At 40.0% G+C, this 27252-nt stretch overlaps 1 protein-coding gene across 5 annotated transcripts in view; it reads right to left on the reverse strand.

Moving 5' to 3' along the window:
* MPHOSPH9 (M-phase phosphoprotein 9) overlaps nucleotides 1-27252 on the reverse strand; it is a 42210-nt gene that overhangs the window by 9687 nt on the left and 5271 nt on the right. For 3 of the 5 annotated variants that reach the window (XM_014598561.3, XM_014598562.3, XM_019486728.2), the window contains exons 3-15: nucleotides 26441-26597; nucleotides 25680-25769; nucleotides 21625-22148; nucleotides 19020-19146; nucleotides 15405-15495; nucleotides 14055-14161; nucleotides 12243-12368; nucleotides 11183-11634; nucleotides 10062-10220; nucleotides 7168-7255; nucleotides 6118-6333; nucleotides 3216-3263; nucleotides 2359-2423 (exon numbers count right to left, since the gene is read on the reverse strand). In XM_014598561.3, coding sequence (XP_014454047.1) covers nucleotides 2359-2423; nucleotides 3216-3263; nucleotides 6118-6333; nucleotides 7168-7255; nucleotides 10062-10220; nucleotides 11183-11634; nucleotides 12243-12368; nucleotides 14055-14161; nucleotides 15405-15495; nucleotides 19020-19146; nucleotides 21625-22148; nucleotides 25680-25769; nucleotides 26441-26597 — 2250 coding nt within the window. Of the gene's footprint in view, nucleotides 1-2358; nucleotides 2424-3215; nucleotides 3264-6117; nucleotides 6334-7167; nucleotides 7256-10061; nucleotides 10221-11182; nucleotides 11635-12242; nucleotides 12369-14054; nucleotides 14162-15404; nucleotides 15496-19019; nucleotides 19147-21624; nucleotides 22149-24475; nucleotides 24514-25679; nucleotides 25770-26440; nucleotides 26598-27252 lie in introns of those variants that run through there. The other 2 variants (XM_006266613.4, XM_019486729.2) reach the window with 2 other exon arrangements.

Genomic DNA, 27252 nt, shown 5'->3' on the forward strand with positions numbered 1-27252 from the left:
ACAGCTGTACATAGAAGGTCACTCGGCTTTTCAACAGCCTTGCAGCTTGAGGTCTCACTCTAAGGCCATTAATAAACTATACTTTCTCAATAGAGGAGTAAACTGGAAACCTAAACAGGATCTGGACTTCTATGGATCTAGAACAAAGTGAATCACAGAAGTGTAGGGCTGGAAGGGACCTCGTGAGATCATCGGGTCCAGCCCCCTGCTCTGGGCAGGAAAGAGTGCTGCTGTCAAATCACCCCAGTAAGGCGTGCGTCCAGTCTCCTTTTGAAGATCTCCAGGGTAGGTGCCTGCACCACCCCTGCTGGGAGTCTATTCCAGAGTCTGGTCACATGAACCATGAAGAAGTTTTTTCTTATATCCAGTCTGAAACCTTCTAGGAGTTTACGATGGTTGCTCCTGGTTTTACCCTGGGCCGCTTTGGTGAATAGTTGTTGGCCTAGCCCGATATATTTGTAAGCTGCCACCAAATCCCCCTGAAGTCTTCTCTTTTCTAAGCTGAACAGTCCCATATCTGTCAGCTTTTCCTCTTATGGCTTGCTCTTCAGGCCTCTCATCATACAAGTGGCTCTTCTCTGGGCTCTCCCAAGCTTCTCCACATCCTTCTTGAAGTGTGGCTCCCAGAACTGGATGCAGTACTCCAGCTGCAGCCTCACCAATGCCGAGCAGAGTGGGAGAATAACTTCCTTAGTTTTGCTTGAGATACACTGACATGCATCAACCAGTGCATCATTCGCTTTGCTAACTGTAGTATCACACTGGTGGCTCATATTCATTTTATGGTCAATTATGGTCCCCAGGTCCCTTTCAGACATGGTGCCAGCTAGCATAGCACCACCGAGCCTGTAAAGTTTTGTTGTGGATCAGAATGTTTCTTCTCTAAAGTCATATGAACTGTGCAAATTATAAAAGGGTCGTGTCAAAATCCAAACAGCTCCTGAGTTTTCTCTTGGCCAATTAACCTAGAAGGCTTGATCTAGAATGACGTGGTAGCAATGAAATCTAAACCAGACTATGGGATGAAACACGGGGCCAATATCTGAGAAGTAGCAATGTGATACAACAAACAAAAATCTTTACTGAGGAACTTGAATTTTCCCTCCTCTCCAGGTCTTTCTGAGCTCTAAAAAACTCTACCTACGTGACGATAAGGAGGTAAGGGCTGACAGCAGATACTCATGATAGAGAAACTCTGGACATGGACACATTACAACAGTTCCTCAGTGTAATCAGTCTGCAAAGACAGGCTATAAAACCCTTCACTGCTGTAATTTATTTGAATCTGGCTGGGAAAAATCAGGGGTAAAGCTACAGTAGGGTAAGTTAGTCTAGCATAGGTGTTATTCCTATAGCTTACACCAAGACAGCTGTTTGCTCCTCTTCTACTTAGTGGTGAAACATAGTAATACAGCAGATTACTAAATGCAGCAACCCTGGAAATAGCTGCATTTTTCTCTCTTCTGGATCCTGTTGTACTTTATAGTGGTTTAGAAAATGGATGAAAACTGCCCCAGTATAAAGGTGTTTAGGGCCAGAGTGAGCCATCTCACATCGGAGGTCAGCTCATGGGGAAATAGTGTGTGGCCTATGCTAGGAGCCTTCCCAACATGGAGAAACGTCCACTCTCCTCAACTATGAACGTACTGTTTGGCATTCCTGGAAGGCAGTGCTTGAGAAATACAAGATCTGAAGACTTGTAGCAGCCCCACTGCTACATTATTGGCTAGTTTTCAGCCACTGTCCTATATCCCTTGGTGGTAATGTGTCCTGCCTGGTCCTACCCAGAAAATGTAAGCTCAGTAGATTCCTATCTCCCAGCCAAGAGAGAGGTCCCAGGCAGCAGGAAGGACAGTCATAGGAGATCTTATTCCTGCTTTAGAAATGAAACACCTTCCTGTCCTTTATTCATGCCATAGGAGCCATAATCTTGACTAGCAAATTACTGTCAGCATCCTTGCTCCTGAAACCAGAACAAAGACTAGTTAGCTGAAGATAAGTGACCTTGAGGGGCTACTATAGCAAAAAAGGCCTGATCAATAGAGTGACAGAACTAATGGAGTGACACAAAAGATACAGGAGAAGGAACTCATTCATTCCATTTTGTAAAAGGGACCCTAATCAGGGAAGAAAAATAATATAAAATGCTGTAAAATAATTAGGCTCTTAAAATTTATGAAAAGTAATATGGAAAATTCAATCTCTGTATAAAGGGCTCCATTAATTCTTTCAAATTGCAACTCTACAAATTGGTTCTAAAGAGCTCCAATAATGTTCATTATCTAGGATTAAACACGAGCTGCATCGTAACCTAGATTTACGTTATTCAAATAACACTAAGCCAATAACACATTTTACCTTTTCAAATCAGAAATCTGGGTGTTTGCATCAAGCAATCTGTTTTCAGTTGCATTTAATGTATCCTGTAAAATAGGAAGAAATAACTAGTGCAGAATCTGTATCACCAAATAAGGGAAAAATGAGTAATGCTGCATCTATCTTGAAGAATTACAATGTGCATCCCTTTTTATCTGAGAGTTATGTTAAAAATTAACAGACTTTAGCTAGATTTTCCATTATCCTTGATGGTTCTGATTTGAATCATATAGAATAACATTTTCTTCCTCCTCTGAAGCACTTTAATCAACCTTTATGTTAAAGGATAACTTTATCCCTGTTATCCTTTGCTACATACTTGAATAGTGAATTCACATGAATCTCTGTGGCATATGACAAACCCAATGCTGGAACCTTTCCTTACCTGCAGCTGATCCCCTTGACTCATAGTTGGATACCTGGACATTCCCATATAGTCACTACTTACAGACCTAAATAACAGAAGAGGTGCCTATACACAAGCAGGGAGGCTGCTCTGATGCTCTGTAATTATACATGCTCTGACAAATGTGATAATTGCCACGCTCCAGCAGCCTCCCATGTCACATGTATTAGTGTCCCGCACTTCAAAATGGTGACAGGGGAGTTTTACCTAAAGCTCATTCAACGAACTTTAGATAAAGCATCCCCATCACCATTTTGAAACGTGGGTGACACTAATACACGAGACACTCCAGGCGCTTTAATCAGAGTGGCTCTCAGAGCCGCTCCAATTAAAGCACCCCGCCCCCACACAATTCCCAAAGCACGTGTATAAACACCCAAGGATTTTACTTAAAACAGGAATATCAGAATACGATTTATCAATGATCACCTACCTTTACTCTTTCATGTTCTTTTCCAAGGGATTCATATTCTCCTAGAAGCTAAAAGCAAACAAAATAAAACCCAGAAGCAATCAAGCTAATGTGGATAACAATAGCAGTGAAAATGTAGCAACATTGTATTTGGCAAGTGTTAGCAGTCAGAGTATGGCAGCCCATCAATTATCTGGCAGTTGAACATCAATTAACTGAAAGCCCCCCCTAATTTTACCCCTCTTTCTTCTGACTCATGCAGAGAGTGCTGGGCTCCCTGACAGCCTGCCCAGTGAAGAGCTGTCAGGGAGCCTTGTGGGACCTGGTTGCTATACCTGATTAAGCAACCCCAGGCCACCCCGGGCCTACTCGAGCAGCAGCACAGATTCCCAGAAGAAACAAATTACCCAGAATGATGGTGACACTAAATATTCCAGATAATCAACATTTTACAGTACAAGCTCCGCAGGGTCCCTGGAGACTCTGCTACGCAGACATACCCATAAAAGTTTTCTCCCTAGTTCCCGCTGGCTCCAGGGTTTATTACATAAATCAGTCTATGCCAGGAGCAGATGATATCACCCTCTGGGCCTGCAAAGTAGTGCTAAATGGTACAGTGAAAGGATAAAGCTAAGGCTCCACCATACCCACCCACGGGCACAGAACTCTTAAATGGAGGCGTGAGGCTGCTCTGCCTTTCACACTAGGACAAGCCAGGCAGTACACCTGGAAATAAGGATGCACCGCATGCCCCCTGCTCTTACCAACATGCAGGGCAGGGGACAATCTTCTCTGTTAAGATTTAAATGTAAAAATTACTGAAACTGATGAATAGTTTAATGGTGCAAAAAACTGAAGAGACACTGTCAGATCTGTTAGGGTCCAAAATTACTTTTTATGAATACTTTTAATTAAATTCTAATAGCTACTGGAAATCTCTCTCACATACACACTCTCTCCCTGGAGAGTCTGCAATGTAGAGAGTGTCTTATTTTACTAGTGAAAGTGAAGTCTTCTTGGTATAAACTGAACAGATTGGATATGGACAAAGTTATGATCTAGGTCCTGAAGACTCATATACTAAACTAAACAATGCAAGTAAGGGTTTGCAGGGACTCAACATAGGTCCTTTTTATAAAGTAAAAACAATTTTCTGATGCTGGCCTTCACCCTGTAATGTGCTTTACATAGAAGGACCCCTGCCCACCAATGCAGCTGCATTAAAATCAGTGCTGCTATACATGAGCAGAGGAGTCTGCAAAGCAGAGTAAATTAGCAAAATCAGGGCCAAAATCATAAGAAAAATATTTAATATGGATCTCCTAGTTCATAAAGGGTAGGTAAAAAGTCACCACTCAACAGGACATATGCCACGGATGTCTACAATATTTAAGGCATAGTTCCATTTTTAGATCCATATTCAGCAAAACAATTAAGCTTCTGAGGAAATGCTTTACCTACCTGAGGCTTAATTACAGAGGCCAAGATCTGAATTTTACCCTAGAAGAGTGCTATTGGGTAATGTAAAAGAAATTACATTTCTTACAAAGTCATGTCTCTTGCCTAAAACAATTATATCTATGTAGGAATTAGTCCTTTTTACTGCCGATAGCTGTTTTAGCTTTCAATCCACATTTTAATTCTAATTCCCAACGATACAGATATTTTTAAATATTTGAAGAAAACAGCATTGTGGATAATCCCATAAAGTCACATTTTTATTTCTAAAATAGCAGTGTCCCTTTTTTGTTTGCGTGGATGATGATAACAGTTTGCTGGCTCATAACACTTCTATGCTCAAGCACAAACTTGCTTAAAGTATATTTGAGTTTTATAAAATGAACTGTGTTAAAAAAATACAAGTTATTAAAGCTTTTTTTTTCAGAATGGAGAGGTGGCAAGAAAGCAATTGGAAAAAAAAGTAAAAGGGGAAAAAAAAACCTTACAAAGTTTAAGTAGAAGTTTCAAATGCGCTCAACACTAACCTAGCTCTGCTTGCACTGAAGTGAATGGTAAAATTCCCCACTGAAGCTGAAACATTTAATAAAATTTCTGCACTAATATCTATTCTGCCAGAGTGTAAACTAACGGCAAGGAACTAAAAACCATGAGGCTCTTGAACTGGCCTGCAATAAAACAAAATCTGAAAGCTACAAGTTAAAAAAGAGAGTTTCAGTCCATCAGTGTAGTAAAAAAAATAAGATGCTAGTTCTAAAATTAGTTCAGAAAATGTTACCTTTCTAGACACACAGATGGTGAGCTAAGATAGCACAAAGATTTAACTGCTGGAGACAAAAAAGAAACTGAGTAGGCAGAGTCTTTAAAAATCTGTCTCCCTGCTGTTGCAAAACACCACCTAGCTAGCCATCTGGATTTGAAAGATATAAATAATATTTTATTTCTTTCTAATGCTTCTCAAAGTAAAGTAAACTCATGGTTTAAAAAGTAATAAAATATCCAAGATGAGCTATTAAAAATGTTCTTTCCTTTCAGTACGTGCAGTTAAAATAAGATGCAGTGAAACCAGCGCTAATGTCAAGCAGACAACTTTCTACATTAAGGAACTGCCTTAAAAATATCCATTAGGTTTCTGGTCTTTCTTGTTCCACATTTAACTACCGCATGCACCAAGCAACTGTGTCTTTTTGGTCCCTCATTTGGAACTTGTTGATACCAAACCCCTGGGTCTCTCAGAGAGGTGAGATCTCGTACCCACCCGACCCACCTACCTACTCCCACTCGCAAATGCCAAAGCCAGGAAAGCTGCCGTTAGCATCCTCCTGCCTGGCTGCTCTGAACACGACGAAGAGACAGACCTTGAGAGTGGCCACTTAAGGGTCTGCTGTAATCAATTTTGAGCACTCTACTCCAAGCATCCACCAAAAGTACAGATCAGACCGTTACTGATGATTTTCTCACTTACATCTTGAAACATTTTATTTTCTTCCTTTAACCTAGTATCTTTATTGTCTGATAGCTTGTAAGCCTTTTCAAATGCTTCTTCAAGATCTTTAAGCCTAGATTTCAGCCGGCTGATGGTGTTATCCTTATCTTTATTACTTGTGCGCATTTCTTCAATACGTTCTTGCAAAACTTTGGAAGTATTGCTGGCTGCATAAAAGCGCTCTCTCCAGTCTGTCTGCAGGAGGAAAAAAAAACAGTACTTATTCAAACATTTTCATAATAAACTTTTGTCTCAAATATTCAAGAGTAACCTAAAACCATACTAGAATAGGAAACAAAAGTGAATACATCTATTTACACAACACCACACATAAAAGCTCCTCTCTGCACTGTACTACCCCAGACTAAAACTAAGAGTCAAACACCCATTTCCATCTGGAAAAACTATTTCACAGTCTTTAGCAAGGAACCAGCTTGCTCCACAGTAACGAAAGACATGACTCAAGCCCAGCAGGAAATCTGGAGGTCATGGTTGGAGGATTCATGTATTTTGCCCCAGACGGGCAGGCCTCTGCAAATGAGAGGAGGACAGCAATAGCGTTTTGTGCCTCACTGCACATGAATTTGCCTTACTCCCCACCCATGCAAGACAGAGCTAAACAGGAAGTAACTAGACTTATTTTTTTCTCCTTTCTCCCATTTTTGGAGAGAAATCAGAAGCCCATCTCTTTCATATTTTTCTGCTGAACTTTGTTTAGTCCTTGCTAAAATGGGAAAAAGGGAGTGAAGGAGAGGGGGAGAGGCCATTTACAAATAATAAAATAGTAAAAAGGTACAAAGATGGAGGTTCTCATCCAAAACACCCAAGGGGAAAGCTTAAGAATCAGAGACAGGAGGGTCACACTTGTAGAACATAACCTACACATCATGCACTGGGCAGGGAGTGTGACAAGAGAATAGAGAGAAAAATATAAATACACAGATTAGAATAACAAGCAACAGTTGCACTCGGCCATCTATTTTATTCACTTAATAAATAACTTTAATCTATATCACCAATGACACTTACCACTTGCTTTTCCAGCATATTATTCTTATTTTCCAGGGCTCTCATACGGGCACTAGCTTCATTCAAAGCTGCATCTAACTGGTCACACCTATTTTAAAAATAATCAAATACAGACAATAAAAACATTTTAATTTGAAATTAACAAATAATGATTTTCTGGGTTGAACATTGTTTGCCCCAAAAGATTTCAAAGCATGTTCTAAAAGCAACTATTTCACAGGAATCCATTCCTTTACCCTGGAAAGCACTTATCTCAGTAAATAAACACATCTGTCATCTTACACCACTGCAATACAATAGTTTGGAACAGAAAGTGAAGAACACTCTATTGTGCAACTGAACGTCTGGGAGAATTGAAGTAGGCAAAGAGTAATTAGCCCAGATGGAGTTCAGCCAGCACTGCAGAACTGACACTACATCTTATATGAAAAAGGCCATGGAATTTGTAATAATCACCAATTACCTTAGGTTTATTCTCATGCAAAGGCAGTACCACCAGAAAGTCAGTGTGCTTTAATAAGATGCTGGGTCACTCTTTCAATATTGACTCAAAAGGAAGATTGCCACCCACTGAATCAAAACACCACTTCCTGCAGTAGGGAAATGTTTCTGAGTCAAAGAACAGACTCATCTGAAACTATTATCTTGTCATATTTGACAGAATTACAAAATTAAAGGATACGGCTACAAGTATTAGTTGTGATAATTAAAGATATGCCTGCTCGGTAGTTGGCCACAAATGTATTGCATCCCCTCTAAATGAACAAACAAGACAAATGCGATAAGAACATTAAGGTTGCAAAGTCAAATACTGAGAAGTGAGGAAATGTCAGAATTAAGGCTCCCAATGTATTACGATACAGCTTTTAATTACATGATCACAAACTCTTCTCTTTCCAAATGGCCCCTGGCCTCATTCAGTGCACAGAATGGACTGTGCCCAGTTAACAAGCAGCTCTTGAATATTTCAAGCCTTATTTACAGTCTGCTTTTCAAATACTGCTCTGACAACTGAATTATTCATTTTCTCATAAGCTGTTCTATGATACACAACATTATAATATATAGGACTTCACAAAAACTACTCAACCTGCCTGGGAGGTGGTAGAGTGGGGATTCTGGGAACTGAAGCACAGAGATATTAAGGTCTAAACTTTCCATTTATTTTTGAAATGTGTGACTTCAGACACAATTGTCAGTGACAAGTACTTTGGCAAATCAGGCTTCAAGGTCCCAAGTTGCTCAAGACGAAAATGAGAAACACAGTTAGTGAGTGCCTGTGGAAAGTTCACTCGAAGGGACTTGTCCAGCACCGCTTAGAACAGAGATCAAGGAGGAGATGGGCAGCACAGCAGCAAACAGGGCAGGAAGCAGAGCAACATACCAGGCAGGGAGCACAGAGTAGGGAGCAGAAAGAAGAGCTGCAGATCAGAAAGAGGAAGGAAATCAGAGTGGCACTAAGGGAGAGTTCAAGGCTATTTTGTAGTATACCTGCTGACCCCACTGCCTTAGAAATTGGGTGGCTGAGGCAGGGGCAAAAATCCAACACATCAAGGCAGCCTCCAACTGCCTTAATTATGAGAACAACCTCTTTCTCCCTGCAATTTGCCAGTCACCTCTAACAAGCGAGACAGGAGGCCAACAGACCATAACGTCTTTTATTGACTCCTTCCCAGAACAAATCCATTCAGTGTCTAGACTGAGGTTGGTACCTACAGAAAAAATAGCATGCAATTATCTAACTCAAGCCTCTGTCCAATGCATTCCCACAAAAGGGCTTAAGGGCCTTTCACCGGCAATCTTCATTGTGGCATTTCCCAACTTCGGAGCACTTGATTTTGCAACCTCGATGAAGTTCTTTTACTATTGCTTTTATGAGTAAAATTGTAGGGTTTTTTAAAAAAGAAATGGAATAGCCACCTCCATCATACTGACACCAGCCACACTCACCCATATAGATCTCTCCCACTTGTGCTAACAATTTAGTGGTAGCAATGGTAGGCTGGCTCCTGTAATAACAGGTACTAACTGAATGTGCAGTAACCGGTGCTACTGTGAGTGCACAGTAGCACCAGCGCTTGCCTTTTTAGCGACGCTAATGCTCAGTAGACTAATTCTATTGTGCATTAACGCAATAGCACAACTTTTACCATGATATGCTAATGTGCAGTAGAATTAGTCTACTGCACATTTAGCATCTTGTGTAGACGTGCACACTCTGTCTGTGGGTTTCCAAGGCAACTGCTGACAGCTGGAATCTTGTGCTCCCTTCTAGTTTTGACAGGCAGACTGCTAGTGGGCACTAACCTTTCTGCCACTCCTGAAGTCAGCCCCCCACATCTGCCCTGTCCCCTTCAGATCATCTCTTCTTTACTTATGCTTCCTTATCCCAATCTCTTCATCAATCAGTCCTGGTCTCCAACCCTCAAGCTTTCCCCCTGAGTCCCCATTGCCTTGTCCAGGCAGTGCTGTCTCCTTCTCTGGGCTCAGGCGCAGTACTCCCCTCTTTTTCAGTTTCTCCCTGTCCACACCATCAGTCTCCTCAGCACATGGTCCCAGTCTCCTCCCTTTTCCCCACTTCTCTGTCTAATCTTCTATATTTACCTACCTCCTTGAATTGCTTCCAGTCTCCTTCTCACCCCAGCTCCTTATCTCAGTCTCTTTTCCTTACCAGTCCCGTCTTCCTTCCAGTATCCCATAAATTTTACAATCATGCTGCATGACATTAAAAGAGCTAACAATTTTTGTTTAACATTAAATATCAACATTATCAGTCCATAAAACCTTGGCAACTGAAGAAGGTCAAGTAACATTTCTGAAACAACTAATAATTGTTTAACAAGAGGAAACAAACATTACACACACACACACATAGTCACAAAGACAAATATTACCTATCCACAAGATTTTGATTGATTTTCTTCAAATCTTCAGACGAAGCAGTTTTATGACTCGCCTCTAGTTGCTGTTTTAAACTATGGATCTCTGAGTCATAATAAGCTCGTAGATCAGCTATATGTCGGGCATGTTTTTCCCTCAAGTTCTGCCTAATCCTGTTTTATAAAGTTAAGAACAAAAATTAATGTTTTTCTGCCCTCCCATGTCCAAAGCTCTCTTTAGTCCACACTATCAACCACTGAATCCCTAACATTTAAGTCATCATTACCATATTTATTACTATATACATTTCTCTCGTTAAATTGAATCTTGGTCATGCTCAGATTTATGCTTCCATTGGTTCAAATGGAGCAAAAATTAAGCAGCTAAGTCCTGAATACAGATACAGAGGAACACATTTCACCCTCCTGCCCCACCTTTCCTCTCCAGAAATATGCATTCCAGCAGATCTGAATTCAAAATTAAAATAGTAAACAAAAACCCACTGGAGCAAACTCCAAAGCACGATTCCTTTGTAGACCTCCACACTTAGCATAGATTGTATATGATGGCCTCTGTGAAAATCAGGAGAGCTTCAACAGAGTAATGCTGTCCCAGGTACCTGTCCTAGGCACTGTGATTCTTTACTATTCCTATCAATGGACATGTAAGAAACCTTAACCATTTTAGCTCTTTGAACGGCTTCTATATATTAATTAATTTTCTCATTTATTTGTGAAATCTGTAATAATTTCATCTCCATTTTATAAGTGATGACAACAGAGACACAGAGACAGAAGATGTTACTTAATCTCCTATGCAAGTCCCTTAACAATGGGTATGGATCAAGGTATAAACGCTGTCTCTCACACCAAATAGTGTGGTGTTCAGCAAATCCCTCCAGCTCTCTAAACCTCAGTTTTCCCTCATCTGTAAAATGGGGATAATGATCATTATCTTACACAGGCTGTGCACAGATATGTACTGCCCAAGACAAGACTTCTTTATGCGACAGCCAACAGCTTTCAACCAATGCAGCTCCTTCCCATTCTGTTACTGTTTGTATTTTTTAATTTCACTTTTACAAAAAGGACAAAGTTTACTATCTATATAAGACTAAAACTTCAAAAATGCTTACTTTGACAACACCACAGGATCTTCAAAGGATGCCACTGAAACACTATATTCTGGTAAACTGCTGGCAGCACATGGAAATTGTGACTGGGTAATTGAAGATGGAGTTAAAGTTAAACTTTCTTCATCCTCAGTGTTGATTAAAATATTACCAGCATCAGTATATGCCATGGGAAAAGAACAGGTGGTCTTGGTTTCGTTTTGGAAGCCATGATTTTTCCAGGGATCCAGATGTATGGCTTTAGCACTAGAAGGATATTTTGGGGAACCTTCTAATTGAGGTGAAGTTATATTACTTGCATGTGAAAACGAGTCTGTGTCAGAATGACTGGAGAAAGTGGGATCTGCCATAGAGTCCGGGGAAAAAGGAGTCTTCTCTTCAGAGGTACTGAAAAAACAATGTCCTGGATTATGCTGACCTGGTCTCATGTGCAGTGTCGGGTCCAGTGTTAAAACCTATAAAATAAATTAAATACCAATATACTATGACTTAACATTTGGTTTTACGCTTGAAGTATCATTCGATCCAAACATATACAAGGTTTTACAGAAATTAAGGCAGAAATATATACACTGATTACAGAACTACCACAAGGAGGATCACAACAGTTAGCTGGTAGCAAAAATCAGAGGCAGAATTGGGTAGATCCTCAGTAGTTTGGTGAGCTGGTACTCTTTCCTAGTATCTGCAAATTGTGGGCCTGAGTGTTTTGCCTTTTTTTTAAGGGAAAAAAATCCCTGCAGTTGTGAACAAAACCTTTCAAATAAAAGCCAAATGTAAATGAAGGCAAACGTGTCTGCCCACATCTATAGGACATTCAAATCAAAATAGGTGTATACAATAACTGAACACTTCTTTGATGATTTAGACAAAAAAAGGGGCACTGAGATACCATGGCGATAGGTATAGTATAAGAATATAAGTAATGTAACAAAGACTGTTTTGTGTTGTGATGGGTAGATGTTGGTTTGTGGACGAAGAGTACCACCAGACTGAAACCTGACAATTTGCCACGTTTATGTACTCAAACCGCAAAACAAACCTTTACGGAAATAAGTGTTACCTCTGGCGGGTGACTCGGTTGAGAAGGAGAGATTCGATTCCATTCTGGCAGCTGCTTATTTTCCCTTTGCTTTTTATGATAAATATCCTTCAATGATGACGGCTTCATTTCTTCACCAGAAGACAACTTAAACAGAGAAACAAAACTGCTAAGATTTTTTCCCTGAAAAAGCACTCAGGGTAGGTAGTTAATTTTTTATCTGATTAATTTAATATAAAACAGAAACATTGGGAAAAGTTTACTCAATAAGCCCAGGTAGAAACAGTAAGTCTTCAATACATTCAGGAAAGCTTTTAGTAAAAGATCAGCCTCTCTCCTATAAACCCTCTTAAAAACTTAAAAGACAGGAAGCGGATTCCTTGGAGTCTCAGAACAGCAGACTCCCTATGCCTGAAGAAGGATGACTGTACCTGAAAGCTTGCTAAGAACTTTTTTCCAACTACTCAGTTGGACTAATAAAAGAGATCACATCTACTCAAAAAACCTTGCCTGCCCAGGAAGCAGATGATAACTTTATTTGATTGTTCCAAGCTATACCCAGTTAAAAGAAAGTTACTTTCCATCCGAATCTACAAAAGGAGTGACAAAAGGGTGAAGTCTAATTAAAAATTATTTCCATTGTTCCTCCTTCAAAAGAAAGAATATATATCTAAAAGATTCAGCCCTACAGTATCTGGCTAAGGTACAGCATTTCTGCCGCCTTCTCATTTTTAATGAAACCCACAAGTCTAGAACATGTTAATTGAGAAAAGAGAATAATGAAGGAGCAGGATTCGAGAGTGGAAGTTAAAAGCTAAAGAGGTATTTGGCTTGAGGAAATTCACTTTTCTCAATGCAGATGGAAGCCCACTCAATAAAAATGAGTGTGGATCATCTGAAGCATGATTGTATGGGGAATTAATCACTCTCTCTCCACCTCCCCTTCTCTTTGTGTGCTGAAATGTACATAAAACTAATGAAATAAATACAGTATTGGAAATCACCAGAGCAAGTCATGCAGACCCACAGTATTTAAAACCATGATTCTCAAACAAGGGGCCAGGGCACCCTGAAACGCTGTGAGAGCCTTTGAAGGGTGCAACAGGACGTGTGAGATGAGCAAACAAGGGCAGGTTCAGGTTATCCCTGCTTGGCTGCTCCCCCACCCCCCACTTCCCAGCCTCTGTGCAAGGAGGTAAACGCTGTAATACGTAAATTAATTTTTTTAAACGGTGCCACTCAATTCACAAACGTTATGGAAGGGTGCCTCAAGTCTGCTGAGGGATGCCCCGAGTCTAAAAAGGCTGAAAACTACTGACTTAAAAAGATACTTGAATTATGAACTGAAGTTAGAATGCTATTTTTTGGGACTTGTCTCTAATTTACTTATTTTATTCCAGGTCCTGTATAAAATCAGCCCATCTAAAAAACTCTTGAGCAGTAAGATATGTATAAAAATTGCAAGCTAACCCATATCAAGTACAACTCCAACCTGTTAGGCTTATCAATACCACTTGTTTTTAACTGGTTCACTTAGACCCTCCTCAATCCACGCTTCTCAAAAATCTGGGGAATGGAGATACTGCAAGACACCCTCAATGTCAGACTCGGGTGCTGTCCTACGAGGACTGGGAAAAGGCAAGTGCTCCGAAGATGAGGATACCTAAGCATGAGCTGGAACCTCTGCTGATTCAACAGCTACAGCATCATGCAAGAAATGAAACCACTTCTAGAGTAGGTAAACTATAGATACTGATTTTCCATCCCATAAGGAGCAACCAGGAAAAAAAAAAGAACTATTAAAGGTTTTTAAAAGAAAATACAGAAATGAACCTGATCTGACGACAGCTTTGTGGAGAAAATATTAGAAAATTCATTCCTGAAATTCTCAGGCAAAGGGTGATATAGCTCCTTCTCATCTAGTTTCCAATATGTAAGCCCTAAAGAGCAAATAAGAGGCATTAAAAAAAGTTAACGTTCATTTCTACACAACAGAAATCACAAAGTCTGTTACCAACTTGTTAGTGTGACAGCTAATTTAACTGCTGTGTTAGATACTGGGTTCTATTCTTAAATAACGTCAAATCTTTGCCGGCAGCAGTTAGGGTTTTGCATCAAGAAATTCTAGCAGTAAATGTTAGCGCTGGGCCAGGGTGGCCAACTTCCTAACCCTGCTGCTGCAAACCAAAAAAATGACACAAATGAAAACCACAGGACACAACACTTCTAAAGGTGGGCATGCGATGGAGTTAATGATCTGTGCATAGCAACGCAGCTCAAATAATGCGTCAGTAAATGATGGCTTAGAATAAATAATGAGCAAGAACTGAAGAAGAGGGCAACAGAACATGAGCACTAAAATTCAGTGAAAAATATACAGATTCCATAGGCAGATCATCGGCTAGCACAAAATGTCTTTCCACATTAATTCTACTGAATTTAATGGAACTAAGAAAGTGTATGTTAATGAGCATATGGCTCAAGCCACATTCTGAATTGCTTACTCCTTGATTTGAATCATGACTCTAAAAATGACTTTCAGAACTAGAAGAGACAGTGGGATAATTAAAAAGCTTTGGTCTGTGTTGCTGCCATAAGTTGGAACTCCATCTCAGTGGGTTATGAGTAAGAGGAAAGGGTGCAGTACATCTGCATAAAAGGTACTTCACTCCTCCGATTTGTTCCGAACATGCATCTACACTGAATTCCAATCAAAATATGGGAAGTGATTGTCTGGACTGGACTGATGAAAGAGGGCTCACGCAATCTACTCCCACACTGGGACAGGAGTATAAAAGCATGCCAGGGTTTCCACACCCCTGTGATCGCTGAACCACAGAGAGTTGCTGAACCACCATGGAGAGTTTAGTCCTTGTACGTTATGAAATACTGCTTTGCCATCTTGGGCATTTTTTTTTACATTCTTGGAACGAAACATATTTACATCCCACTCTAGCAGCTACTGAGATATTGGCACCCAAATCCATTACTGATTTGAAGTCAAAAAACAACAAAATCAGATTATGGGTAAAAATTTAAACGATCTGCCAGGGCAAGAAACAAACATTCCTGAACAATATAAGCAACAAAAGATGTGTTACAGCACTAAGTTTTAAAATCTGAGGATTCGAAACAGAAGGAAAGACAGTTTTTACAAGTAATAAAACTACTAATTAACTATACCTGAAGCTTCAGATGTTAAGGAACTTGGACTTTCATTTGGCTGGCTGAGGTAAAAAGCATACGATGGTGAAGCAGCATCAGTAAGATTAATCTAAAATGCCAAAAGGAAAAACAATGGTTTATGGACGAGAAAAAAGCAAACTGCAGGGCAAAGAAATACAGAAAAAAAATAAGTCAGGGTACAACAGTTCCAAAATTTGCATTTAAACACGTATTTTTAAACACACCTCTAGTTACAAGTTTAATCTTATAGCACGGTTTATGTCTCCTCAGTCAAATCAAAACTGGGGACAATAAAAGTTATGTCCAGACAACAAACAAACACACAAGCTCAAGTGCGCACATGCACACAAAGATTCATTTGGAAGGATGTCAAGTGTTAATTAAATTAGACAAGTGTTTTTGTGACATCTTCTTTTGTTCAGCTTGGCAGTCATCCACACTTTTGCTGCTCCAGAAGAGGTGCTATTACAGACTGAGATAGGATAGCGTATTTATTGGTACGTTTTCTCCCCATTCTAAGACCGGAATTCATAGATTCATAGATGTTAGGGTCGGAAGGGACCTCAACAGATCATCGAGTCCAACCCCCTGCATAGGCAGGAAAGAGTGCTGGGTTCAGATGACCCCAGCTAGATACTCATCTAACCTCCTCTTGAAGACCCCCAGGGTAGGGGAGAGCACCACCTCCCTTGGGAGCCCGTTCCAGACCTTGGTCACTCGAACTGTGAAGAAGTTCTTCCTGATGTCCAATCTAAATCTGCTCTCTGCTAGCTTGTGGCCATTATTTCTTGTAACCCCCGGGGGCGCCTTGGTGAATAAAACCTCACCAATTGGAATGTCTTATATTCAGTTGTTACCACTCCACCTACCAGGAATCAGGAGGTAAATACTGTCTATCATTTTATCTTTATTGGATATAGATTCATAGATGCTAGGGTCAAAGGGACATGAACAGATCATCGAGTCCAACCCTCTGCCTAGGCAGGAAAGCGGGCTGGGGTCAGATGACCCCACCAGATACCTACCCAGCCTTCTCTTAAAGACCCCCAAGGTAGGGGACAGCGCCACCTCCTTTGGAAGCCCATTCCAAATTTTGGCCACCCTTACCGTGAAGAAGTTTTGACTGATATCTAACCTATTATGTCCACCCTTTGTCATCATTTGAGACTTCCTTGCAACCATCCCATCCAAATACTAAGCACTCCCAGAAGGAATGAGAAATAGCTCAGAGAAGACTATAACAAATCATTTAACCTATCAAATTTGTCACAATTCTCTCCTCTTCCCCACCAAAAGGAAGAAATGCCTCTAATGTACAAGGACAGTAAGGTAGGTGGTAGGCTCATCTTAATATGGTTTTCCGAAATCCTAATCTGAAAGAGGAGGCATCCACAGAAAAAAGGTGTACCATCTTTTCAATAAGATACAGGGCAAGCATGAACAGAGCAAATGAATAAAAATGGTTCTATTCAAATGCGTTCTATTGAAGTTTCTATCATCTCAACCCATGAATTTCCCAGAATCCTAGGAAAATGGCTCTTCTGTGCCTTGGTCATGTCTCCCAGCTGGTTTCAAAGTTAATTGTAGACCTTTTACAGCCAACAAGGTTTTCTGAACCTTCAGCTAAAGTACATGGTACCAGCCTCTGCCAGAGAGTGGATCATAGGCTTAGTAGGAATTGCCAGGGATGTTCTTTCAAAATAGGCTTTGCAATCTTTTTAATAACTCACAGACACTGTCTTTTAAAATCAAAGCTGGTTTTGTGCAATCTTGAATTAAAAATGCAACCTTTCTACAGTTCTAAGACATCTGGTTATTTGAAAAAACACAGGCCAAGCATATGCTGTATATTATTTTCCAAAGCGACCTGAACACACTGGATCAGAAACATTGGGTTTTTTCCCCGCATTCTAATTCGTTGCAAGGGATTTAAAGTGATTCCACATTGGACAGAGGCCTCTGGTACCCATCAAAGAAAATGTCATCATCAAGGTATTTTATACAAAATGTGGGTATCAGTATATAGATAGCTACAGAGGTCTATTTGTCTGGCTTTCTCCAAGAAAAAGCCTCAAACCACAAACAACGTGCTCCTCAATAAAGGCTTGTGTACACCTACCCAGGACAAATACCAGCCTGCAGTATGTACAGGACTACCCCTACAGATAGTCAAGTGAAAGAGCAGAGCCCCTGTCCCTTTTACCATCCTGCTGATGCTCAGTCCCAAACACAGGCAGCAAGTCTTACTGAAAGACGCCGCAGCTTGGCAGAACCAAACTCAGAGGAAAGTACAGAGGACCCAAGTGAAAAACGGGATTCAAAACCAAAATGAAAGCAAAAAGCTATTCCAGGTATAACATTTCCTTGAAGTATTTCACTTCTTTCTTAACTTTTTAAAAATTTATCTATTACTCCTGATCTTCAAAGCCAGGAAACAAAGTGAAGAGGTCTCAAGTGAATGCTACCAAAAGACAGTGACTACAGGAAAGAGGGTCAACAGTGTCTGACAAAGCTCCTACTTCCGGGTAGTAGAGTTATTAACAGCTGTGCAGAAATGACTTGGGGTGGTTAAGGGGGAAAAAATGTATAACCACTTGTATAGGTACAGTCATTTTAAATCTTCATAGTTTTGAGATTAGCACATATATAGTCATAGTGAATGTTGGTCCATTTGAGTAAAAAATATCATGCCAGCTGAAACCTTTTTTTTTTAATCCATTCAAATGTAAGAACTTACAGAAGAGAACAGCAAACTAAATGTATTCAGTGCAGACAGCAGAAGACAACAAAACATAATGAGTGACTTTCTAAACTTTGAACACAAAGCATGAGTATCAGGGTCACAAATACATACATTACTCTATATGGTTTGAACATCCAATTCAGAGCCCCCAATCTCTACCATGGGGAGCGTGATGGTTTGTCTTTAGTAACTCATACTAGAACTGGACTCACGGTAGATTATTTTGATTTATGCCCATATAGGGCTTAACAACTTATCTTGTTCTTGTATGAGATCATTTTTATAATAAAATGGCATGTGATGCATCATAAAAGGCCAATAAGAACAGTCATGTTGTGCAAGTGTCCAACAGCGTAAAATGATTTTTATTTCCTAAAAAGTGCTAAGCGCTTCAACTGCCAAGGACTTCAGTATGTTGCAGACAGCCTGACATTACTAGAGGCTATAGCAGACAAATGTTTAAAAAGCACAAAACCCTTTACAAAAATTGGAATGTAATAATAACTCTTTACATTTAGCTTTAACTGAGCATTTCTTCTTTAGGACACTGTCAGAGATGGCCATTATTTTCTCATTTATAAGTAAAATCAGTGGTGCAGGCCACAGCTACCAAGCAAGCTGTGAATAAAAACAAATACCTCTGAGGATAAATATCATTGATTATTAACAGGGATCTGATAAGTAAATACTGAAAAACAAGGCACTTAGACATATACTTAAAAACTTAAACATGGGACTAGTCAAGGGACAAATAATGTGCTAATAAAGTGCTTAAAGCTAATCGTGAGCACATGCGCTGTGATAATCAAAAGCCTATAATAGGTTTATCTGTATAGAAACATCCTGGCCAGGAGAAGTGCATCACTTACAGTCTCAAATGTTAATTTCTTTCCTTGCTCATTTTGTTGCATAGAATTCACATGCCCTTCTTCTTCCACATTTGTTTTTTTTGACTGGCTTTGTTTCAGCTTTTGTGCCCATGACGTTAGAGATTTACTGCAGAGGAAAGAAAACGCATACATACATACCACAGATAGTCTCTTTACTGCAACACAATGGAGAAACAGCACCTACCAAAATTAAATTTCTTGCTAAGTACCCCCATGTAAGAAGTGTGGATTAAAACCTTATTGTTCTTGCGCACTCTTGAGAAAAAGTGAGTTATGACTTGCACAAAACTGGGTTTTTGCTTTCTTGATCTTGTGAGCGCTAGGAAAAGAAACTGAGAAAGCAAGTTATTGACCCTGTTCATGAAGAACCAAACTTCCTATACTATTTTAAGAAGTCAGGACAAAAGACTACGCATTCTCAGACAACCAGTCTCCTGGTCATTTCAAGCAAACAATACATCTGGACACTTATCTTGCTGGGATCCTATGATCCCTGCTGACTTCCTGCCCCTTTGGGCAGGAGGCTGGACTCGATGATCTTCCGAGGTCCCTGTCAGCCCTAACGTCTATGAAATCTATGAATACAGCAGATTACAATAAACCAAGTAAAATAGTCAATGAAAGTGTAGTTAGTGCACAGAAACACTGTACCCATGAACAACGTGTGCCCCTGGAGGCTGGGGGAGCACAGTGACCGCCTGCAGGCAGTGCCAGCAGTGGCGGCCATAAGCTCCCACAGGTAGCCGTAGCAGTGTTGGTGGTGGGGGGCGGTGCGAGCACCAACCACCCACCCACAGGTGCCACCAGCAGCATCAGTGGCACTTCTTGCAGGGGGTGCACATGCACACCCTACATATCACCAATGACTGTAGCAATAGTATTGGCTACAGACTGACATTAGCCACAGTCATGAAATCTTAGGTAGTTCTATTTCTGAAGGCTTTCAAACAGAGTGGGCGTGTCTACACGTTCATTAATGTGCCTTAGTTACTGCACATTTAGTTTAGTACTTGCTTAATGAAGTACTAACTAAATGAGCAGTAAGTAGATTTACTGCACAGTAGCACCAATGCACAGTTATTTTGGGATGCTTACTGCACATTAGCCTAATAACACTGCGCAGTAGGTTATTAGCACAGTTTTTAATCACCATGTTACTGTGCAGTGTTATTAGGCTAATGTGCAGGAAGTGTCTTGTGTAGACGCCCAGTGTGTCTTATCATTTGGCCCTCAATACAAAGAACCACATTTCTAGGTGGCTAGAAATGGACAGGCCAAGCAATTCTATAATGAGAGAGATACAAATTGAGATGAAGACAAAGAAAACTGTTGGAAACCAAGAGAAACTGGGGGGGGGGGGGTGTAAACAAAAAACAAAACAAAACAAATCCTGGCACTCTTAGACAGAGCTGGAAGGAAAATGATTTTCCCCATCTCATAAAAAAGTGTTAAGGTTTTGCAAATTTTCTCAGCCCCAAGTACAAAAGATTTTCACAAACTGAAAATATGAACAAAAACTTGGTTTGGGGCAACTGGAATATTTCAATTCAAACAGCTTTCCCTCCTTTTTTATTATAAATTAACTACATTTTTGTAAACAAAAGTTATTTCAAATCCATACATGGAAATGTGCTTTTTGAAAATGGGGAACTGGGATGTTTCAACACATTTCAAACACTAACTTTTCCCCCCAAAATGAAAAACTGACCAATCCTTTCCTATGAAAAGAGACAAATCAGTTTGTTCTTAAAAAGTTTCCAAACAGATCTGTCTTTTCCTCGTGATGAACAGTATTCTACCTTACGAGAGTCCCACTGATTTCACTGGAGTCACTCATGGAGCTAGGGTATCATCCGGCAACACCCAGGGCACTAGCATCTAGTCCAATGAAAAATGGTTAAAGAGGGATAACGGAGACCAAGTATAATAGTGATCTCACACATTAGGTGCGAGATAACAGTAAATCTCACACATCTGGGATAACAGTAAATCTCATACAATCTCATTACCCATCCACTGAGGGGGACTGGACAAAAGCTATTATACACTGTCAAGCATACAAGTCATTTTAAACATTCACATTAAGTTCAGTTTTTTCAGAACAGGAGGTTCTTCCAACCCTTTTTACTTTCATTCTACCAGGTACAGCAAAAGAACAAATTTTCTTTTCTGCAATTCACAACTGACAATTTATACCAAAATGCATGCATGCCATGAGAAGGCTGCAGGTACATGTAACAGGAGCATATAAATGAGATAAAGACAGACAACCACCCCCTAAAGTTATAAAACTGGCAGAGTATAAAAGAAGGTGCTGTAAGCCAGCAATCTATTTCAGCTTACTTTTGCAATTAAAACCATACTATTGCATTTGTCCCACCGCATCAAAACAAGCATTTCAGATGGCATAAAATTAAAAAAATACATCATACATAACTCAAGATACTTTGTTTGATGGTCAGTAAGTGTAACACACGTGTGCAGTTTCATTAATGAACAGAATACCTTCATACATGAACTTGCTTTTGTGTGTTTGCAGGGTGGGAGCCCCTATAGTTGTAAGTCTAGAAAGTTGCTCACTTACCAGTTTGTTTTTCCACATTGATCCTCATTAAACTTATGTTCAAATTCAGCAGGAAAAACTAAAATATCGTCTTTTAGTGATGGACAAGAGTCCTCAGTTTTTTGGGCACATTCTCTTTTTGTTTGTATGCTGGCTACGACCACATCCCCCTGTGTCACTAGTGCATCTCCCTGTCCTTTGGAAATCGTTTCTGTGTATTCCATGCACTTTTTAATGTCCATGGATTTGCTGGGATTCAGTTCTGAAGCAGTAAGGGTACCATAGGCACTGTTCATTGAGATAGTATTTGCAAAACACTCTTGATGCACAGCAGATGCTTTTGGCTGACTTTCAGCTTCATTAGACTTAAGTTGATTGACAATCGGCTCATTTTCCTGAAGGGTCTCAGACCTCAACCCCATTTGACTTTCTAATGAAGAAAAATTGTTTGTAAATTTGGCAGGAGAACTCCTGCAGTTGCTGGAATCCCAAGAAACATTACTGTTCTGTAACTTCAATAACTGCCATATCTCATTCTGAACAAGCTAAAAAAAGAAGAAAAAAAAAGAAATTGGTTAAAGTATTTACCAAGGAACTGCGCCACCAACTCCTTTCAATTTGGATGCATCTTATATTAAACTTAAATGTTAATAAATTGGTAAACATATTTGAAATAACCCCCACTTAAAAGTTTTCAATATATATAGACATATCATGCAAAACACAAATACATGTATACAATGCATAACAGTAATTCATATGTGGTAAATAGTCTTTACTTGAAGCAGTGAATGACTATGCTTAGTAATCATTTATTAATTTCAAAACATGCGTGTGTGTACCATATAGGCCTTCTGAATTAGCAACAGCCAACTAAACTATAAAATGATATTTTTAAGCAGATAATTAAAAATAAGCAAGCAATTCATCTGAGGACAAAGACCTTGTTTGCTAAATTTAGGTCTAAAGTAAATCTATATCCAAGTTATAAATGTCTAAGATTATAGGGAGGGTTCTGGAAGGTTTATTATTCAGGTTTTAGAGGGTTTACTATTCAGCTTTAAGTATAATAGAAATAATTTTACAGAGGTACATTATTACCACTGAATTCTCTGCTTTAAAATATCCCTTTCAGACAGGAAATTACTATGTAGTTCCTTTAGTATAGAGGTTTACATCTCTATGCAGTTTGCCCTATTCTGTATAATATTCTGCCAAATACCAATATATAACTGGGTCACCTAAATAGATCTGTTATAATTAGCAGGGTATTAATGCACAATTTAACTTTCAGTGAGCAGAGTGCCATTAAATTGTTCCATGTTAATATCTAGGGCCTGATTTTGTTGAATATGGACTGCAAATTGCACTTTGTCTTTGTATTTTCTCTCTCTCTCTCTGTCCACAAAGAGTCATGTGGATGCAGTTCCTGTCCCCAGTTAAAATGTCCTCAAGCATTAGTTATTTAGATCCTAACAGCTACAAAGTTGTGTGATTTGATTTTCTTGGGAGGAAAAATAACATGGGAAAACCTTTTTAGATATAATTTTCTTGTCCCATTGCCTATTGCCTTTTGAAGTCATTTCCTTCTGGGGGGAAGTGTGTGTAACACCACTATTATTTTAACTCTGTAGCACTTTCTCCCCATGTTGCCCAGCAGTAAATGACTCCAGAAGGTACAAAACAGCAGAGGGGAAAAAAAAAAAAATTAGACTCAGTATCTGGATATTTTTGTAAAATCTTTGGAGATTTCAGGGCAATTTTCAAAAAGCTTTATATATCCGGATAATTCAGCTGGTGTGACTCACTGCTATCTGGAGCAGACCTGCAATGAGTGGAAATGGTTATAACTCCACTGACTTCAAGTCAATGACAACAGACACCAGCTGAAGATCAGTTTGCACTGCAACTCCAGCGTGAACTCACAATCTTTGTTCCTTGATTTCATAAAGATCTGAATTAATGAGAGTGTTCTGGGTCTAGAAATGTAGCCTCAAAGGTGTCCACGTGGTATCAACATACCACTTTTCTTACTAAGAAAAAGTAAGAAAGTTTCTTACTTTTCCACTCTAAGGCTGCGTCCAGATGAGTGCAGCCGCACGGTATGCAGCGCCGCAGACATGTCTGTGAGGCCACATACCACACATTCAGCTGTTCTCCGCCCTGCAAGGTAACAGTGCAGTGTAGAGGGGGTTGACCCCAGGAGATCCTGGGGTCAAAAAAACCCATGGGTGAAAAAATAAATAAATAAAGGAGAGCAGCACGTGCGGGGGAACCACACACCGCCCAAAACTGGAGCCTGGCCGGCCAGAGTCACACTCCAGCTACGGGCCAGGCTCTGAGTGGCAGAATCGCTGCTTCTTGTCCCTGGGGAAACAAATGTTAACGCTCATGTGAACGCAGCCTAGTAGAGAAATTGTTAGTTATATCGCCTTGTTAATTGTATGCTGTTTGCCCTATATTTAATTATTTCCACAATTCCTGGGGCTAAAATTTGTTCTCAGACAAACAGCATAAATTCGAAGTCCATTTACTTTATGATGAATCCAACAGATTTACTCCTCATTGCCATTGGTATAACTGAGAGCAAAATTAGAGCCACTGATTTTAATTTCCAGCTGGCCATTCATGCAGTTAGTAAGTCTCTGCAGATACCACAAAGTGCAGAATTAGTTCTTCCAGAAGTAGGCCTTCCTATCAGCAACATGATGTAGGAGTCAAGGATATCATTAGCAACAAGGTTGTTAAATCACTACAACATGAAGAAGGAAACTCAAGGGTAGGAGGATGCAGGTGGGACAAAAGTATTAAGACAGGAGAAAGAAAGAAAACAGGGAGGTAATAGGAGATAGGATAAAGAAAAGGACAGTACCTCTTGTTATTTTTTTTCAATTCAGTAACTGTTGGTTACTATTCGTGTAGAGGGCATCAGGAAAGGGAAGGGAGAAACAGCAACCAAAAATGATGAAGTTATTTAATATTAGACATATAATAGATATTCTCTCTCTCTCTCTCTCACACACACTTCCCTCTATTCTGCTTTCACTGTAAAATAAGGATGAAGAAGAAACTGAATCTTGACAGCAAGGTCTTCTGAAGACATCTTGAATTATTTTTTAGTTAGAAAGAATCATAGAAAATGAAGGTTGGAAGGGATCTCGGGAGGTCACATCTAGTCCAACCCCCTGCTCAACATAGGACCAGCCCCAACTACATCATCCCAGCCAGATCTTTGTTTAGCCGGGTCTTAAACACCTCCGAGGATGGAGAGTCCATAACTTATCTGGGTAATTTGTTCCAGTGTTTTATTACCCTCTTAGTGAGAAAATTCCTCCTAATATCTAACCTCAACTTCCCTTGCTACAACTTGAGCCCATTGCTCCTTGCTGTGTCACCTGCCACCACTGAGAACAGTCCAGCTCCATCTTTGTAACCCCCCTTCAGATAGTTAAAGGCTGCTGTTAAATCCTCTCTCAGTCTTCTCTTCTCCAGACTAAATAAGTCCAGTTCCCTCAGCCTCCCCTCTTTGCTCATGTGAGAAGTTCTCCAAGTCAAGAGTAAAATAACTGAGAGATTACAATGAATGTTTTGCTATGTTAGGTCCTATAGAACAAAAACAGCCAGTTTTCAGATGTTTTCTGCTAGAGAAAATTCATGTGGTCTTTTATATTGTCTTAAAATTAAAAGAAAGCTAGATTCCAACGGGAAATATAAAATGACAGTTATTTACAAAAGCTGTTTTTTTAAATTTGGCTTCAAAGCCTTTGTGAAAACAGAGCAATTCAAATCAAACATGCAAGATTTCCCCTTTCTTAAAATATTCTTAGAGGTTATGCTATTAAGTAGCCCGGTGATATAGATACCACAGATGTGTACACCAAACGTCAGAGGTCTGGTCATCCCCCCAGATACATACACACAACTCCCATGGACTAAATGCACATATATGGAGGCATGACCAAGCCTGTGTCACAGCAGCAGTGGATACAACATTCCCATTTCTTTGTATTAACTAAAAAACAATCTGTTAAAAAGCCATTAGCCTAAAGCTCGTGAATGAACAAATAATCACTTACTTGGATTTGATGGTGGAACTGCTCTTGTTGGGCAACTATTTGTTCCTGACATTGTTTCTCCACCAGTTTGAATAACTGCAGCCACCTTGTCTAATAAATCATAAAGTTAAACATTTAAAACAACTGGCTTCTTAACTGACTTTTGCTCTCCTATCAAAACATGGCCCCCACACTTAGCTATTACTAACTGCAATTAATAAATAATAATCCCAGCCAAAGAAAATTACAGCAAGAGATTTTTCTCATGTGGTGACATCTGTAGTGCAAAGAAATGACTACGTACACGCGTCTCAAAAATAAGACAGCACTTGTAGTTTAATAAAGCCTAGGTTATGTGGATGTGTAAAAGTAAAGGAGGGAAAAAGGGTTCTTTTGAAAAGCAAGAATAAAGTTAATTCACTATGGCACTTATTACTGCTACTACTTCTCTGCAACCAAGTTTCCAAACCTACAGGGAGCCCCACGGGCTGGATAACATAGATCTGTGGGCCAGAGGTTGAGCAACACTGGTCTAGACCACGGCCCTGGCACCCATCTTCCGCACGCCGGCCCGTCTCTAACCTGAATTGGGTCAATCTAGCCCAAAGCCAACCTCTAGTCTGGAGCATAAAGCATTCTACCTGATATAGTGCCCTGCTTCCTAAAGTGACTGATTAAAAACTGTATTTTACTGCTAAATTATACCCCATTAGACCTGTTCTCCGCCATGCAAACTTGTCTACGTTAATGTAAGTTTAAGAGTAAAACTGAACAACAAATACCTCACAGTTCTGCAAAATTTCTGAGTCAGTCCTTCCAGTCTTTTGAATATCTTGCATAAAGGAAGCCAACACTTCAACAGACCCAGGAATTACAGACGGGCTGGTCTTCCCTGAGAAACTGGAAACTCCATTTGGATTGGACAAGGGACTACTTCTGCTGAAACATGAGGAAAGAACCTTTAATTATTTATTGTGCCAAATGTTGCTGAAACGGTGGCTAAAATAGTAGTTGCAATACAAAAACCTTTTGTCTTTAAGTTGTATTCTGAAGCCCAATATGGCAAAAAGCTGATTGATCTGATCACAAGGACAAGGTTATTCTCCCATAAAAGACAGAGAATCCACAGAATGCTGCAAGGTGGCTACAGTGTCATCTTGAACACAAAATATTAAAATGTACTTTAATAATTAATGATTACATTATATATTCTCATTATTACCATAATGGCCTTCCAAGGGGACAGAGGGTATGGCCAAAAGGGCAGGAGGATGAAATGGAAATTTCCTAATGTTGAAGTACAGCTTTACAAAAGGACTCACAAGAAAGCTCTCTTGCAGGGCTTTCTGGCTCCCTCTTCCCCCTCCAAGCCATGTGCTGTCACTACATCCTGTCAGCCATCACCTGCCTATAATGGCTGCTTGCCTTGAATATAGGTAGGGCCACACAGTCCGAGGCATCAGGTGAGACAGGGAGGGGCAGTGTGGCTGGGATAGGAAGAGAGGCATCAGATGGTGGTCCATGCCAGGACGGAGGGAGCAGGGCCAACAGAGGTCATGTTGGAGGATACGCTGGGATGGCAGCACCACAGTAC

The sequence above is a fragment of the Alligator mississippiensis genome, chromosome 10 (genome assembly GCF_030867095.1).
Source record: "Alligator mississippiensis isolate rAllMis1 chromosome 10, rAllMis1, whole genome shotgun sequence".
Classification (NCBI taxonomy): domain Eukaryota; kingdom Metazoa; phylum Chordata; order Crocodylia; family Alligatoridae; genus Alligator; species Alligator mississippiensis.